Consider the following 17,044-nt stretch of genomic DNA (forward strand, 5'->3'; position numbering starts at 1 on the left):
GGTGGAGGCTGCACGATGATAATGAAAACCATTTGTTAGCATTTCACTCCTTTCTTTGTGAATCAGCCGAGTTCCTGGCTCCAGGCCTCTGTCTGTGAAACACAGCTGCCCTTCCAAGGCCTTCCAGGGGCTCATCCCGCCATATCTGGTCTAGAGTGTCACCCTTTGTCCCCAGGAAGGCGGGTGCTTGAATGGCTGCCCCAGCTCCCTCTGGGCCCAGCTCTGGCCCTCACCTTCTGTCCCAGGGCACCTACCCCTCCTGTGTGAACGTGCCCGGCCTCGGTGCCTTTTAAGCCCTGCCTGAACCGGATTTGGTGCACTTTGTATATGCAGGGCTTTCCTCTTTGCCTGCATTGTGTCCACCCGTCTGTGTCCAGGACTTGCAGCCCCAGCTTTTTTTTTTTTAATTACTTCTACTTTTCTTTCTTTCAGCAGACCTGATTTCTCTATTCCCAAAATACAGACTGAAACATTTTTAAGGATAAAAACCAAAAATAAATAAAAATTTAAAAATAAAGCATAAAACAAGCAAAAACCTTTCAACAACTGTCCCCCCCCCCCAAATTTACAGCCAGTAGAACAGTATATGTCTGCCTAAGCATCTCTGTTTTGCTTGCATTGTCCCCAAGAGAGGAAGCACCTCGAAATGCACATGTTGTAGTTACAGGCAGAGACCAGCACCAGATGCTCTGTGCACTTGTGCTCATGAAGTCCTAGTACCTAAGTGCCCCACCGCCCTCTGCCTACTTCTCGAATCTATCACAGCATTTATACAAGTCTCTTATTCAGAGCCATAGAGCATGGAAGCATTATGTTCAACCGTCACCACCACCACCACTATCTCCACCACCATGACTGTCATTTCCACCACCTTGGCTGCCTGCATCACCATGACCACCACAACCTCCTCTATCCTATCATCACCCATCACCACCACCAGCATCACCACTTCCACCATTTTACCATCACCATTTCCACACCCCCACTATCAGTACCACCATCACCATTACTACCATCACCAGCATCACCACCACCACCACTACTAAAGGATTAAAGAACTTTTTGGAGTCAGGCAGGGAAGTCTGACCAGTGTTCCTCAAGGCCTCCTCTTAGGCTGAGCCAGAAGAGGGTCAAGACTGGGGGTCATTTAGTCTCTTCCAAGTAGTTAAGTGAATTGTTTATGTTCCATATAACTCAACTGAGTGGTGAACAGAGCTGGGTCTAGAAATCAATATTCCTGCTTTCCGTCTGTGTATTCCATCATACTGTTTTCCAGCACCCATTCTGGAAGTTGTATTTTTTTCTTTCTTTTTCCTGAGTTTTGTTATTGTTGTTAACTTTGTTTTTCCAGTAATATAGATGACATTATCTAGTTTAGATTTGATAAAATTATCTCAAAAGAAGAGTATCTATGACTATTCAAGGACGTTATATATAAACACACATATACTTCAAAAGGTAAAGAAGGAACTAGGTACCTCGTCCTCCAAAATGAGGCCGGTTCTTCCATTTGCCTGTGCATTGTTTGAGGATCAGTGCACCACTGTTGCCGACCACCTTTGAGCTTTTCTATTTGTTCATAATCTGAAGACAATCTGACTTTGTGTTTAGGCCCCTGCAGGAGGGAAAGCTCTCCCAGAGCCCTCCCCTCAGGTTCCAGGAGGTACTCCTCAGACTAGTGGGACTCCATGCAGTGATTGGCTCCCACTTGAAAGAGGGGAGTTCCCTGGGAGTTAAAGGCCAGCCCGAGTGTGGCTCCCTACTGGCCCCTCTGTGCCAGCCAGAGAAGGGCCGCCAGTGTCCCAGGAGAAGTTTAGCTCCCTGGGGTGCTTCTTCCTTATCCACTTGTTCAGACACTGGAAGTTTGAGTTTAGGCTTGTGGGGCAAAAGGGTGGGGGTGGGATAGAAGTCCCCCGAAGAGCCCCTTAAGCCTCTCCCTTAGGCTGCCTGAGAGGCATCAATAAGGATGGAATTACCTGTATTTTAGGTGTAAAATTAAATGTGGTGTAATACGATGCATTAAAATATGATAAGTACTTCACTAGCATAAACCATAGGTTAGAAGTGAATACAATTACGACCACTAATAATAAATAACAATTATTGGGTATTACGTGCCAGATACTCTACTAAGGGCTTTCTAGAGATTATCTTTTTAAATACTTATTAAAAATCTTCTGAGATCAGTATTATCCCCAGTTTGCAGATAAGGAAACTTGCACTCGGCGTGAAGTGGGGAAGTCCAAGTGCTTAGTGGATGTGTGAAGGACAAGAGCACAGGGCTGCTCTGTGGTCACTCCTCGTCACTGTTCTCCAGACTGCTCACAAATGTGACTGTTCAAAGGAGCGACAGCTTTGTCCTCTGGGCTTTGTACTGATGGCCAATTTCTGCTTCTGTGATATGGATAACGTATAGGTGGGATCCTGCATATTTTCTATTCTTGAATTTACCTAATTGCTTTTAAAAATCGAATGGTGGAGTCCGCCTGCCGATGCAGGGGACACGGGTTCGTGCCCCGGTCCGGGAAGATCCCACATGCCGCGGAGCGGCTGGGCCCGTGAGCCATGGCCACTGGGCCTGCGCGTCCGGAGCCTGTGCTCCGCAACGGGAGTGGCCACAACAGTGAGAAGCCCGTGTACCGCAAAAAAAAAAAAAAAAAATCGAATGGTGATCTCCTATCTATAGAATACCTTGACTTCTCCACTTCTCTGTCATGAGACTCTCCTTGTTTACAACCTGAGGGAGCCCACAGTCACTGAAATGCCCTCCTCGCTGAAATACTCTAACCACCAAGGAACAGATTCTGGATGGACCCACTATTCTGACAGTAATGTAGGTACAGAAGATAGATGCTTAGAATGTGCAGTTGTTTCTTACTGAGCAATTTATAGACATGGGAATGTGTCTATTCCATGTACTCTCATACATTTTCTGGATAAGATTTACTCTTAATTGTGAGACTGTGAAAAAACCGAAAAACAATAAAACACAGCAAGACAGGCACTACTCACTCTGGGCTGGGTTGTGATTCTCTGTTGGTTGGCTTTTTGGGTGTGAAGACCAAGCCAGAGACTGATGGGGCCAAGTGGAGTCTGTTAAATATTTCCATTCATGGACATGCCATAGAAAACCATCTCATACGTTTACAGGAAAACATCACATATAATATCTTTGTTGTGCTTAATCAGAACCAGGGTAAAATTCCAGTCACCAGGAATAGAAACTTACCCTAATGATTTCATTTTTTAGTCCAAAATATACAGTGTTTTCTCTGCCTGCTGTGTTTGTCACTTTCTAAAACAAGAAATTACCAAGCTATAACTTTGGTTTGAGGGATGCGGGAAAACAGTCAACTCTGAACAGAAATAAAGAGAGACTGAATGTCAAGGGTCCTTGGTGGAGGAGCATCCAGAAGTGGATTCAGTCTGTGGATTGTTGACTTTATTTCCCAGAACTGTGTGAATTACCCAATCAGTGTTCAACTGTCCATCCAGGCTCCAGGCTCTCAGCAGTGAGTACTTCATATATATATAATAGGAGTGAATCAAAGGCAGAGAAGGGGTTGAGTGAGCTACCACCAGTGGTTTGTGTGTGCGAGTGTGTGTGTGTATGTTGGTTTGTTTTGTTTTTTTTAAGGAAGACATGGTTGTTTTCACTGTTAGTAAATGAAATGGTCTTTTGCAAGAAGACTGAGAATCTCTTGCTATGAAAAACAGATAGGACGCTAGGCAGAAGAGAAGCACTTCCTTCTGATTTGCCACATTGAATTACATTGAACTGAGTAAATGGTTTAATATTAGGAATCATGCTTCTCTATGTGCAGCAGATTAATGGTTTTTATTTTAAGCTCTGGGGTGAAAATCTGGCAGCTTCTTTAGCCCACCAGCCTACAGCCTTCAGAAACTCTCTTTGAAAGAGACAGGATTGCTGTCTTCTAACGTCTCAAGAATAAGCGTGAGCAGGAAGAGTGCAAATCATAAGAAGGCTCTTCACCAGTGAGCAATAGCTGTCACCTACAGGCTGACAGCGACACTTTGGCAGACACACCAGAAGGGCAGACATTGGCCATGAATTATGCAGCTTGGCCCCGTCCCCACTGGGCACCATGGGGGATCTGAGTAATGCTGGCACTGAGGATGGCCCTGGCTCTGGTGCAGGATCTGCAGCTTTCAGTTAGGGGCCAGCCTGGGGCTGGGTCCAGGTCAGGGACAGGGAGAAACGCCTTTCTCATTTCCCATCAGCTTGGAGCTTGAAGAGTGTTTGTGGCATGAATGAATGAGTTCTGAACAGATGGAATCAGACCAGCCCAATGCCTGCAGGCACTGGGACAAACTCAGTGAGCTGGGGTTCGCCCTGCCCTTAGGAAATCTGATGTCATCATAGAGGGAAACTGAAGACAGGGAATGAGAAAGATGGAACTATATAGTAAGAAGCACTTGAGAGAGGAGGAGAGTGGGGGGAAGTACAAGGGCAGTAAAAGAGAGGAGAGAGAGGGAAAGAAAATGACGGAGGGCAGTGGGCAAAGTGAAACAAGGTGAAGAGGGGACCCAAAGGGCAAAGCAAGGAGAGGGGAACCAGAGGAAGAAGGAAATGGAAGAAAGACACACAGATTGAGAGAAGACTTTGAAGATGGCCTTGGCCTCAGCTCCAGTGAGAGGGAAGCAATCCCCGCACAAGTCACAAACAGACACACGCTTCAGCCTGTGCCGGTGAGACGTGATTCCTAGATTTCCCTGGAGAAATAGCCCAAGCAAAAGGTAATCAGAGCCATTTATAATTAGCAACTCCCCCGGAAGAACCCAGATTTCACCGATCTGTCTTCTGGTGACCGTACAAGATAATTCTGATGATGTTTCAGTTAACAGTCTATTAGAATATGATTTTTGCTGGAAAAATTCCAAATTTGAGCCCAAACCCAATGGTAGCATTGTCTTGGCAGAACGACACAGAGATCTTGCTCCATAGGTTAGGGTAAGGCCATATCCTAGGGTACACAGCGACTTCAACACAGAAGTCCTTCATCACAGAGCCGCCATGCTGGGTGTGCCAGACCGGCCCTTAAAATAAATGTGATTGAGTGACCTCACAACTATCAGTCAGAGAAAATGCCTTGGAAGAGAAACTGTGAGTGAAAAGGACTAAAGGACAACATCAGGGGAATTGGGGCTTCCCACTGATGCACAGATCCAGCTGGACTTGGTTATAGTGTAAACTTTGTTTAATCAAATCCTCTGTCATTGGGCTTCCTTGGTGGCGCAGTGGTTGAGAGTCTGCCTGCCGATGCAGGGGACACGGGTTCGTGCCCCGGTCTGGGAAGATCCCACATGCCGTGGAGCGGCTGGGCCCGTGAGCCATGGCCGCTGAGCCTGCGCGTCCGGAGCCTGTGCTCCGCAACGGGAGAGGCCACAACAGTGACAGGCCCGCGTACCGCAAAAAAAAAAAAAAAAAAAAAAATCCTCTGTCATTAATAAAACCCCTAACCAAATACAAACACAGATAAATGATGATGTACTTGGATTTCACATTGGGCTCGCATCGCTGCTTCACCAGGTGTCATCCACAAATCTGAGATGCAAGCTGCTGGGGCTGGAGCTGCAGAGAGGCTGTCTTGGAGGTGTGCTTCCGCCACTCCGTTTGTGGCACTGCCATTCCCCTGTTACTGCTGCTCAGCCAGTCAGTGAAGGAACTGAGGGGGAAACCACGGGCTCTGCCCAAGACCCACGATCCTTCTCTTCTCAGTGAGGCAAACGTTAAAGGCAAACCAGGAGGGTGGGGCATCTGGAAACCACCCCATAATAAAAATGGTTGAAGTACGATGTCACAGATTCAGGAAACCTTCCACAGGGAGGGGAGAAGAGATGCCCTCCATCGTTCCAGGAGAAACAACTGGGTCGAAAGCACAGAAATGGAAGAGAAGCGGGTCCTACCTCAACACTAGGTTGCCAACGATATCCAGCAAAGGGAAACGGCTGCCAGCTGAGGTAGAATTCCCTGTCACGAGCCATGTTCAATTCAGGCTGAATAAATGTCATAGCCTCTCATTATAAGAGTATTAAGCTTGTGTAAATTATCAGCAATTAGAACAAATAAAAGGAGGGAGGGAGAAAAGGAGGGAAGAAGGAAGGAAGGAAAGGAGAGAAAGAGAGAAAATGAATTACAATGTGAATAATGAGAGTGAGTCTTTCTGTAATCCCACCAAACCAGCACAGGAGGTGGAGATACAATTCTTCCATCAGTGTCAGTTCCCATCCACCTCTCCTTCTGTGAGCCTGGGCAGATTTGGTCTGAAAGATTCGTCTGTTTTAAACAATATGGCCTCTTTGCAAGCCAGCTACATCCGGTGCTCCACTGAAGAAAGAGCAGTCTGTTCCCATACTGGAGGAAAAACCAGCTGGTTAAACTTATTGAGAGCCATTGTTATACTTCAGCATGGAGACTTCCTAAGGGGTTTTTGAAGGTAAATTTGGCTACACTTCACTGCTCCCTTATACATTGACTTTAGAACACAGCCCTGCTGGAGGACAGGTAGATAGTCTTTAACAGCAGGTGGATAATATTAAAATAAAACAAATTTTAGATAGATGCAGATATTAAAGATGAACACAGGGAAAAAAGACTGAAGGGAAATACAGCAAATGTTAGCAGTAGTCAAGTTAAAGGATTATGGGTGAGTGTGTTTTATTCTTTTTTGTGGCATGGGGGATCTTAGTTCCCGGACCAGGGATCGAACCCGTGCCCCCCTGCAATGGAAGCACGGTGTTTTAACCACTGGACCACCAGGGAAGTCCCATGTTTTATTCTTTATACTTTTCTGTATTTTCTAAATATTTTGCAATGAGCCACAAAGAGCTTTTACAATCAGAATAACATATTTTAAAAGTTTGACAATTGTATATTTAAAACTGTAGAAATGTCCATAGATTTCACCTATTAATCCCACTTTTGAGATTTTATCCCACAAAAATAATCCTAAGAAGGAAAGAGCTATACTCATGGCTTTTTTTCCCTCAATTATTTATAATTGCAAAATCAGAAGCCAAGGTTCTTCAATAGTGGGATAGTTCATTAGTTACTCGGCAGAAAATCTTTTTCTAGAACTTCTGTGTAGTCATTAAATATGAAAACTGTGAAGGCAGTAAGAACAAGGATAAATGCTTATAATCTAGTGTGGAATGGCAGTGGGGGGACGGGTTAGGGAAGACCATGTATGAGATCATTGCAGCCAAGGGAAATCACACACGCACAGGAACCAGGCCTGGAAGTAAATATCTAAAATGAAAACAGTTGTACTGAGTGTTAGAACTTTGGGTATCTCCTTCCCTTCTCCCCCATTTTCCAAATGGTTCATAATGTCATTATGATGCCTTTATAATGAAAATAAGGTCCATAAACCTTTCCTTATGTTCTTTCTGTAAACCCTTCAGGTTTCAGGTGATACCAGATTTGTTTCTGTGTTCATGTTCCCCTCAAGGTGCCGAGCCTGGGCTTCTGCATTCTGCAGAGGAGCAGTCGGTGTTGCTGACTAAGCCACCAGGTTTATTTTTTGACTTTGGGTGGCTGCAGGTGGGGGACATGCTCAGTCTGTGAGCAGCCTCTTTGTTTACTCAAGCTACAGTTGTACTGCATTGAACACAGAATAAGAAACTGATGGATGGTTTCTATGTCTGTGGACACGCTGTCTATGCTTGGAAGTTCTTGGATACATATGCAAATAGTTGGGAACTCGGATTCTCCTTCATCTATTGTGGACTTAGGCGGTTCTGTTCCCCCAAAGCTCACATAAGGTTTGGTTTTAATGGCAGCTCCTGATTACCTGTTCTATGGAAGGAAAAAATTGTAAAGAAACCACCAAGCTATTTGTAGGGCATATTATTTGGTTGTGTTCACCCCAGGCTTGGGGGAAGGGGGCTGGGGGGAAGAGGGGTAGGAAGGTTGGGAGGAGGGTAGCACGAACATTGAACACATGCCTGCCCCTCTCCAGGAATAACACTAGAGGCTTATCAGTGTGTGGCTCACTTGCACGTCCCAGACAGACAAGGGAACTGAGACTCTGAGAGGTTAGGTAATTTGTCCCAGGCCACACAGGCTAGAAAAAAGGAATTATCTAGTTCTAAAGCACAGTAAGCATTGATTTCCATGCTCTGGGCACATACTAACAGATAATCCACAAAATGAAAAAAAAAAAAAAAAAGTCTGGCACTGACTTTAATCACCAGGGGTTCTTTTGTAGTCAGTGGTTCTCAAGCAAGGGTGATTGTGACCCCCAAACCCCACCCCAGGAGATATTTGGCAACATCTTGAGACATTTCTGGTGTCACAGTGGAGTGGGGAATTGCTACTGGCATCTCACAGGTAAAGGCCATAGATGTTGCTACCATCCCATAGTGTTTGGGACCACCTGCCACAATAAAGAATCATCTGGGCTGAAACGTTAATGGTGTTGAGGTTGAGAAACCTTGCCCTGTCATAATAGAACCCAATGTAACTTATCCCCACTACATTCACTTCCTTATTCACTTATGACATTAAGTTTCTGTGCTTCTGAACAATTCTCAAATATATAAAGTATCTGAGGTGCTGTCTGCTTACTGATCGTGTGATGAGGAACCACTCAGCATACGTAAATCAAATAAATGTGCATCTAGATGACAATGCCAAGTTCAAATCTGAAATTTATGAAGGGAGTTTACAGTGAAATTGCCAGCAAGAAATTAACAACTCCCCTAGTGTTACCAATTGTGGCTAACCCTAATCTGTATTAAATTCTACAGTGAATAGCTGAACATTCTTCTGAGCCTCAGGATTCCCACATGTAAAATCAGAAACTTGGCTGTTCTCTGATAACAAGGTCAATCACTAAGATTTAACACTTAAGCTATGTCTATAAGCACAGTAAATTGCTTTGGTTTGCTGTTCCTTGCCTATTTGGAGGGCCAGCTCCAGGAGGGCCATTAATTTTGTTACTTCTATGGCATCAAGACAGCCCCTGGATAACTAAAGCTAATGAATTATTCAATGCTTTTGTGGTTCACCATAATTTTGCAGGCATAGGATTGTACCGATATTTGAGAAAAACTCTTAGAAACTCTGCAAAACTAAAAAGGACTCAGGGGTCATCTAGTTTAGTCTTTAATCAATCAAGTAGTATTCCCTGGATGACCTACTATGTGTCCAATTCCATGCTCAGTATCAGAGAGAATACTAGACAAGCATAAAGCACAAGCTTAACCCTCAAGTAATAAACAGTATAGGGGAGGAGATGAGACAAGAGCACAGGAAATATTTAGTGAATAACTTGGGTTCTAAATTGTGTTGTACGGACTGTTAGCAAAGACGGGGTTCAGAGAAGCCTCAATCGCATGGAATTGTTGATATTTTTTCACGTGTTTACCTCTCCCATTACACTGACAGCTACCAAGAGTGCAGGGACCTTGACACTTTCTTCTTGGTGTCTAGACAGAGCCTGGTTTGTAGAAGCCAACAAATTAATGTCCATTTAATAAGTGAATGAATGATCTCAACAGGAAGTGGACCTTGATCTTGGCCTTGAAATCACAGGAATGTCTAAAATCAGTGTTTCCCACCCCTGGGATGTCAAAAGAGATTTGATAAAACAGGGGTTCCATGGTCAAATGCATTTGGGAATTGTTGGGTTAGAAACAGCTTTCTTTAATCAGAGCTTTCCATGTGCTAGTATGCATTGGGAATCTCTAGAAGGATTCACTTATCTGAGGTCAAACTTATTTGATCATGGAAACATTTTTTACTGAAGATTTGGTGACATAAATTTGAATCAGTACACCAAGAAATTCGCTTTGAGACTAGTTAATTTAAATTATCCAAAGAAAATCATTTCTTGGATTGATCAGTGCTTCGAACACAGTATAATGGAGCCCATAAAACTGTGATTTGGGGATTTTCAAGAGAGAGGAAAAAAGAAGTCCTGTCCCTCTAAACCAAGCTGTGTGAAGGAAAGCCCGGAATACATTTTATGCTGTCCTTGAGCAGTTCTCATAAGTGGCCTCTTTGCCTCTCTGGTTTAGAGTGTCCTGCTTGGCCTGATGTAATGGCTTAAGCCTTGGATGGACATTTTTTAAAATTTTGGATGAGTCTTTTCTTAATATTCCCAGTGGGCTTGTACTTTTTTTTTTTTTAATGTCTTTTGCCCTGAACTGCTCAACTGGGCTTGATAAATTCTCAGCAGACTGCTGGCCCCAGAGCCCTAGATGATCTGGGACAGCTGCTGTTTGTTTTTTGTAAATTTGCACTTGCTTTGATTTTGGTGGGTTTCCTTACATAGTTTCCAATTATAAGGATCACGTATGGGCACCAATCCACTAAAAAGGTAAAAGCAAAAATGCCTATTATGTTGTTTCTTTACCTTATTAAAAGTTTCTTTTTTTAACTTTAATATAGCTTTCAAATGTACAGTTGTTTTTCCTTTTCTAATCAACTTTTGAAACAAGTCTTCCAGATCCCAAAGGGTTTTTATTAAAAGACAAAGCAGTTTAAAAATAATTGATGGTGAATTGGGGAGTTGAGTAATATTCTATTGCCATTGGGAGAAAATACAAGCAGACAGTGACACATTTTGTGAATTATTTCTGTTTAAACATCTGAGCCTGAGGTTACAGTTGAAGGCAGAGTTAAATCCCTTTCTGCAAGTAGCTTTGCTTTTAAGATAAATTTGTAAAATGATTCCTAGTACATTGTGTCATGTTCTAGCCCAATGTATAGCCTTGAATTTTGTACCTGGATTCCTTCCAAAGGAGCGGGTTGTTGGGAATGGGCCTCATGATAGTACATCCTCATCTGTATCAGGGCTTGGGGGCATGGGTCCAGAGGATGACACTGCAGAAAGACCCTGGGTCATACCACAAACAAACGGATGCAGTTCCCAAGTTGAGGAACAAAGTTGTCAAGTCCTGTAGAAGTGTAGCAGAATCAGACAGGAGCCAAAATCCTGGTGTGTCTGACTCACCAAGGTTTGTCTACATGGTTCTGTGGAGGATGTATGGTATACCCTTCCCCTCTAAGACAGACCCTTGACCTTGGTGGCTCTGGGCCAGTCAGCCCTCTGGTCACATTTGCCTCTGTTGCTTTTCCCAGAGCTTGGCTTGGGACGCTCGCTCTGCTGTGACTGCACCTCTGTTTTCTCCAGCACACAAAGCTCCATTTGTGCTGCTCTGTCTCCCCAGAGTTGCTGCCTAAGTTATAAAGAAACACTGGGACCATCTCTCAGAAAGATTAACAAACCCTCTGGGCACAGCGCCCCTTACAGATGACATGAACTGGATTTAAGTCACATAATTTGTGGGTAGTGCTTAGCAGTTGTTCAGTTTAATTCAACACACATGTGATGAGCACCTGTTCCGTGCAGGTACCCCATGCTAGGGACTGCAGGAATTACAGAGGGGAATAGGACTGGTCTAGTTGGAGTAATGAGATAAGTACACAAACGGCTAAACTGAAACACAGAATGACAGCATATTGTTAATTCACTTGTTTAGCAAATACGTAGAGAACCTACTACCTGCCAAGGCCCTATTTTAGATATGGGGGTACAGTAGTGGACAAGGTGAAAAAGTTCCCTGCTTTAAAGGACCTTAAATTCTAGTGGATATGGACAGAAAATAAAGGACAAATAACCAACAAAATGTCATTTGGTGATAACTGCTAGAAAAAAACAGCATGATAAGGGTTTGGGAATTACAAATTGGGGACGTGCTAGTTTGTGACAGGAAGGTCTTTCTGATGAGGTGATGTTTACAGAGATCTGAATAGAGTGTGGCAGAGAGCTATGCAGGAATGTGGGAGAAACCTTCTAGGCAGAGAGGATGGCCAGTGTAAAGGTCCTGAGGCAGGAACGTGTTCGGCTGAAGAGAGCAAACATTCCCCTGCGGCTGGGGCAGAGTGATCCCTGGGGAGAGTGGCAGAAGATGGGATCTGAGAGGCAACTGGGACAGCTCTTTTAGGGCATTATGGACCTTGGTGAGGGCTTCGGACTTTATTCTGAAGGAGAGAAGAAGCCATTAAAAGGCTTTGGGCAGGAAAGTGACCTGATTTGATATATTCTAAAAGGAGCACTCTGGCTGAGCTTGCACAGTGGGGACCAAGAGTAGAAGCAGGAAGATCAGTGAGGCGGCCCCTGTAACAATCCAGCAGGAGGTGGTAATGGTCAGGGCTGTCATGGCAGTGGGAAGACACCGTGAGTGGGATCTACTGAAGGAACAGAGTGAACAGGATTCCCGAATGGACTGGGGTATGGAGGAGTGAGGAAGAGGAGAATCAAGAATGACTCCAAGGCTTTAGCATCCAGCAGGATGGAGCTGTGATTTCCTGCGATAGAGAACACCAGGGAAGGAGCAGATTTCAAGGGCAAAATCAAGAGTTTGGTATGGACATGGTAAATTTGAGATCCCTATTGGACAAGAGTGCAAGTAAGCGGTTAATATGGAAATCTGGAGGTAAAGGAGAGAGGTCAAGAGCCGTAAATGTAAATTTTGGAAATACTGAGATTTGGAGTTTGTCTGGGATAAGGAGCCCGGAGAACTAACTCACTGAGGTTTATTACGTGATTCAATTTCTGACCTTCGTTTTTCTGTAGATGAAATTAAACAAGTCTTCCTGCTCTGAGACCCCCCTCCCCCTCATCCCCCTCTGTGCCTTCCCTGGTCAGTCTCAGGAAGCTTCTCAAAAGCAGTCACTCTGTCTTATTTAGCTTCCTATCCTTTATACTGTCCAGCATATACCTGGCATATCAGAGGCTGCAAACTTGCTGTTGAGTTGCATTGAGCAAACCATTTATCAAATACCTGCTATACCTCCGGGGCTATGCTACGTGCCGGGTGATATTATGAGTAGTATAGGGCACCAGTGGGGAGTCAGTATCCTTACACATCAACCACTAGAGAAACCAAGAAGCCATCTGTCAGAGTGAAAAGAGATGCACAAACAGTCAGGAAACAGTCAGGGGCCTAGGGTCTGGTCTGGTCTTTGTTAGTGACATCCGGTAAGTCATCACACATCTGGGCTCATTTTACATCTGTAAAATGGTCTGGACCAATTATCTCTAAGACTCCTTTCAGTCCTAAATTTCTGCCTCACCAAATTATGCATTATTTATAGGAGTAACTGGGATGAGATCTAAGACCTGATGGAGGCTGGAAGACTTGAGTTGGGCCCTAGATATTTGTTTCACACTCATGTATCTCAGATAAATTCAAAAAAGAAAACAGTTGATATCTGCTCATTGCCAACCTATTTCTTTCTTTCTTTTTTTTTTTTTGCAAATATATATATATATATATTTTTTGCAAATATATATATATATATATATATATATATATATATATATGGCTAATGATAGCTAAAATTTATCAGATATCTTACATGTGCCAGCTACTGTGGTAAATACTTTAAATGGATTATCTCACTTAATGCTCGTAATAGCTCTACGAGTAGAGTTGTTTGGTTTTTGTACAGAGGAGGAAACCAGAGTATATATATTTGCTTAGGTAAATCTCAAAAATCAAACAACCAACAAACAAACTCACTCTAACAATATTTTACTCAGATTACGTAATTTTAACCTAGAAAATCTCAAAGAGAGTCAATACAATTTTGATTAAACTTTTAAATCTTAGAGCAACTGAAATAGTTTATTAACTAACTAGCATTTTAAGATGTATTTTTCTCAAATGACATTGCATATTAAGAGAAGAGATTTCCCCATAACTTCAGGATTTGTTTGTAACAAGTGGAATATTATTTGGGGATTGAGTGTAATTTTCTCAAACAAGTATGCACAATTCCCGATATGCCATCATGCTTTTTATTCCAATCCCACTACTCAGAGATAACCAATGTTAACATTTTGGTCACATCCTGCAGCATTGTCTTTGGTACTCAAATTTTCATACCACTTTAGCTATCTAGAAGTACTTTATTTTGGCATGGGCCTGGCCCCTCGGAGTGTGTAATGGAGGAGGGAAGGCCTTTCTCTTGCCCAGTTGGTAAAAATGGAGTCTTGCACGGGGGTGAGTAGGTGGAGTCATGGCTCTTGTAATTTTCCAATGTGATGACGCTTGCGTGGAGCCACCATGTGTTTGCAGGGCAGCTCTGAGGGCTGGGCATCTGATTTCAATAAGCCCAGAGAGCAACTCCATCCCACAGTGCATTAGCAGGCAGACACATCTGCTCTGTCTCCACACTCCACAAGCCAACAGAAAGTTGCTCTTGTGGAGCCTGTGGTCCGGCTTGACAACCAGAGAGAGTAGTTGCTGTTGGAGCCTGTCCAATCCCTGTGGAGGTCAAGTTGTGACCCAGAGCCTTTCGGAGCTTAGAAGCCAGGCTGGTATTGTTCTTTATGGTTAGTCGTGTTGTCTCAATTAGAAACAAAAAAATCTATGAAGTCTGGATGCAGACTTCTCAAGTCTGGAATTCCTCCCACATATGGAAAACAGGACTCACTCAAGGAAACGATGCCACTGTGTTTGTCACCCACATACTTTGGGATCTGACCACAGAGAATAATTCGCACTTTATCCGAGCTCTCTTCACCTGGGACTGATAAAGAGCTTCCACTGAGTAGAGCCGCAGTCAGGAGACCCCAGTCAAGTGACTGTGTGCGGCAAAGTAAACGCTTGGCTCTCACTGTCGAACTGGAATCCCATCCCTGCCGCTGGCAGGAGTCCCGTGTCACTGAAATGTTTGGGTAATTATTGGCAATAAGATGTTTTATTTAACAATATTTAGACAATGCACATGATAACATAAACTCGTGAGTTATTTCACTGTTAATAAAGAAAACATCCCTTGATCTTCAGACCGTGTGGCTTTCGGTGGAGTAAACAGATAACCCTGTGCTGCTCTAGGAGATGGTAAGCGGACAGCATCAGTCTTCACCTTTCCCTCCCACAAAGGCTGCCCCTCCCCTGGCCCCACGGTACACAACTTCCCCCTTCTCTGGGCTTCCCATCCTCTCTCGTGGCCTCTGTTCCAGGACCCAGGGGGGCTTCCCAGGGGCAGGCTGCAGCCAGATCCCGTGGAGCCTTTGTGTGAATTAGTGGAAGGTGCCCTTCCATCAGCAGAGCTCCCACTCACCCCCTCGGCCGGATACCCGATACAGGACACAACCTGCACAACTGCCGTGGAGAATGGGGACCGCCCACAGTCCCTCTACGGATGGCTGGACAAGGCTGCCCTCTCGACTGCCTCACTGACTCACGGGATCTGGGTCAGGACCCTGGAATTATGGCGCATTGCCAGAAGGGTCAGTAGGTACCCTTGGACTCCAAGGCAGTGTCAGGAGAGGAACAGCAAGGGGATGTAACTTCTCTGCACAGCAGCCGGCGGCTGTCTCCACATCCACCCGACTCTCGTCTGCATTACTGTGGGCAGTTCACCAGTGCCAACCTCCTTTGGCACATCTGTGGCCTCCAGCCACCCTCTCTCTTTCATCATCTCCTCTGTGCTCTAAATACAGAGCACCTACAAACAGCAACTGCTGCGGCATCACCATGTCCTACCACCCTGGCGGCCCACCTGCTGGTCTTCCCCCCACATCCCCTTTGGGCAGCCTCTGTCCCTCAGTGCATCCACTGCCAGCCTGCGTGTGCAGTTTGATCATCTGAGAACCTAATTCAGGAGTAGGTGTTAGTAATGCTGCCCTGATCATTTGGGTTTTGCTTTTAAGGGAAGCCATCAGGAGACCCACAGTCCACCTAAGGGGTGGTGCCCAGAGTGTGCTATGGGCAGATAACGTTGGGTGGCTTCACAGCACCCCCTAAATTATTCCCTGCATACTCATGCCTGGCTCTAACTGAAAATCCTGGCTGGGAGACTTGCTGGTTGGTGTCACCCGGCCTTTAAATCTGATGAGAGGTTAAGCTAGTAAATGGTTGAGTTTCCATAGCACAGCGGGTGCCTTCCCCAGGGTGAGCCAAGTGTGAGCATCACGGGCTCCCATCCGGAAGCTGGGAGCTGATCAGAGGGAATCATCTAGAGTGTCCAGCTTCTTTTCCCACCCAGACCCCATGGCTGGTCTTTTCCTCCAAGATTCTCCATCTCACAGCCCTCCTGACTGCCTCATCTGCACCTGCACCATCATCCAGAGCCCATATTCTGTGTGCACAGCAGACACCACGCAGACACACAGAAACACACACACACACACACAGGTGCACACACGCCCTGGAAACAAAGGTACTTCCACTGTAAAGCACCACCTCTGCCATGTCCACCTGCTTTGCTTCCTGTCAGTCTTTGTAAGAACTCAACACTCACTCTTTCTCTTGGCAGATCCCTTTAGAAAACTGGGAGGACAGTGAAGGTGCAAGGATAGTAGAATCAGTTGTTTTTAAAACTTGACCAGATCATCTATATTGTGACTCTGACCTGTGCTCACCTGGTGTTTCCTGTGCCTAGAAACAGACTGGGAAAAACAGCAGTGGTGCCACGTCCTGATCTCGTGCCCTCAGCTGAGCGTTCAGCCCCTGGTTCTTGTGCCCCGAGCAGCCCGAGTTATATTAAGGAAGAACAATGTCAGCCTAGCAGCCTCAGCCAGGCCCCGAATTCCTGAGGGGTCAAAGCCTGACCGGAGATCTGCCTGACCAAGTGTCTCATAGAGGTGGTTGATAAATATCATTAGATGGCAAGGGGCTGACGAAGACCACAAGAACGGGCTCTTTCTTAGAAGCCAGATGGCCCAGGGTGTGACATAAACAGCCCCAAGGCCCCAGTCACTTGTTGACAGTGCCTTTCTGGGAATAGGCTCTTGGAAGAGTCTCTGCAGGAAGGGGACAGGCATTTGGCTTAAAGGGCAGGGTCTGTGCTGTCCACAGCAGGAAGCAGGTAGAACGTAGTTGGAGCCCATGGTGTGTTGGTAAAGGCGGTTCTCCAAAGTGGGATGGACCTTGATTTGTAGCATCTGCTGCTTTCTGGGGTGTAAATACTCCCACCGTGGCTAATTTCAAGCTACCAGTGTGACCTCACTGAGTGTGGAGTTGGGAAGAGAAGCTCGCGGAGGATCAGGTGAGAGCC

At 45.1% G+C, this 17,044-nt stretch overlaps 1 protein-coding gene across 10 annotated transcripts in view; it reads right to left on the reverse strand.

The window, feature by feature from the left end:
- NGF (nerve growth factor) overlaps nucleotides 1-17,044 on the reverse strand; it is a 50,601-nt gene that overhangs the window by 17,038 nt on the left and 16,519 nt on the right. Inside the window, exons 1-3 of one of the 10 annotated variants that reach the window (XM_067727372.1) lie at nucleotides 10,754-10,772; nucleotides 5,929-6,018; nucleotides 5,514-5,779 (exon numbers count right to left, since the gene is read on the reverse strand). The exons of 3 other annotated variants lie outside the window; for them this stretch is intronic. Coding sequence is in view for 1 of the 7 variants with exons in the window: in XM_067727368.1 (XP_067583469.1) it covers nucleotides 10,754-10,797 (44 nt within the window). In the remaining 6 variants the exon portion in view is untranslated. Of the gene's footprint in view, nucleotides 1-5,513; nucleotides 5,780-5,928; nucleotides 6,059-10,753; nucleotides 10,853-17,044 lie in introns of those variants that run through there. 6 more of the 10 variants (XM_067727370.1, XM_067727371.1, XM_067727373.1 and 3 more) reach the window with 6 other exon arrangements.

This window comes from Pseudorca crassidens, chromosome 2, assembly GCF_039906515.1.
Source record: "Pseudorca crassidens isolate mPseCra1 chromosome 2, mPseCra1.hap1, whole genome shotgun sequence".
Classification (NCBI taxonomy): Eukaryota; Metazoa; Chordata; class Mammalia; order Artiodactyla; family Delphinidae; genus Pseudorca; species Pseudorca crassidens.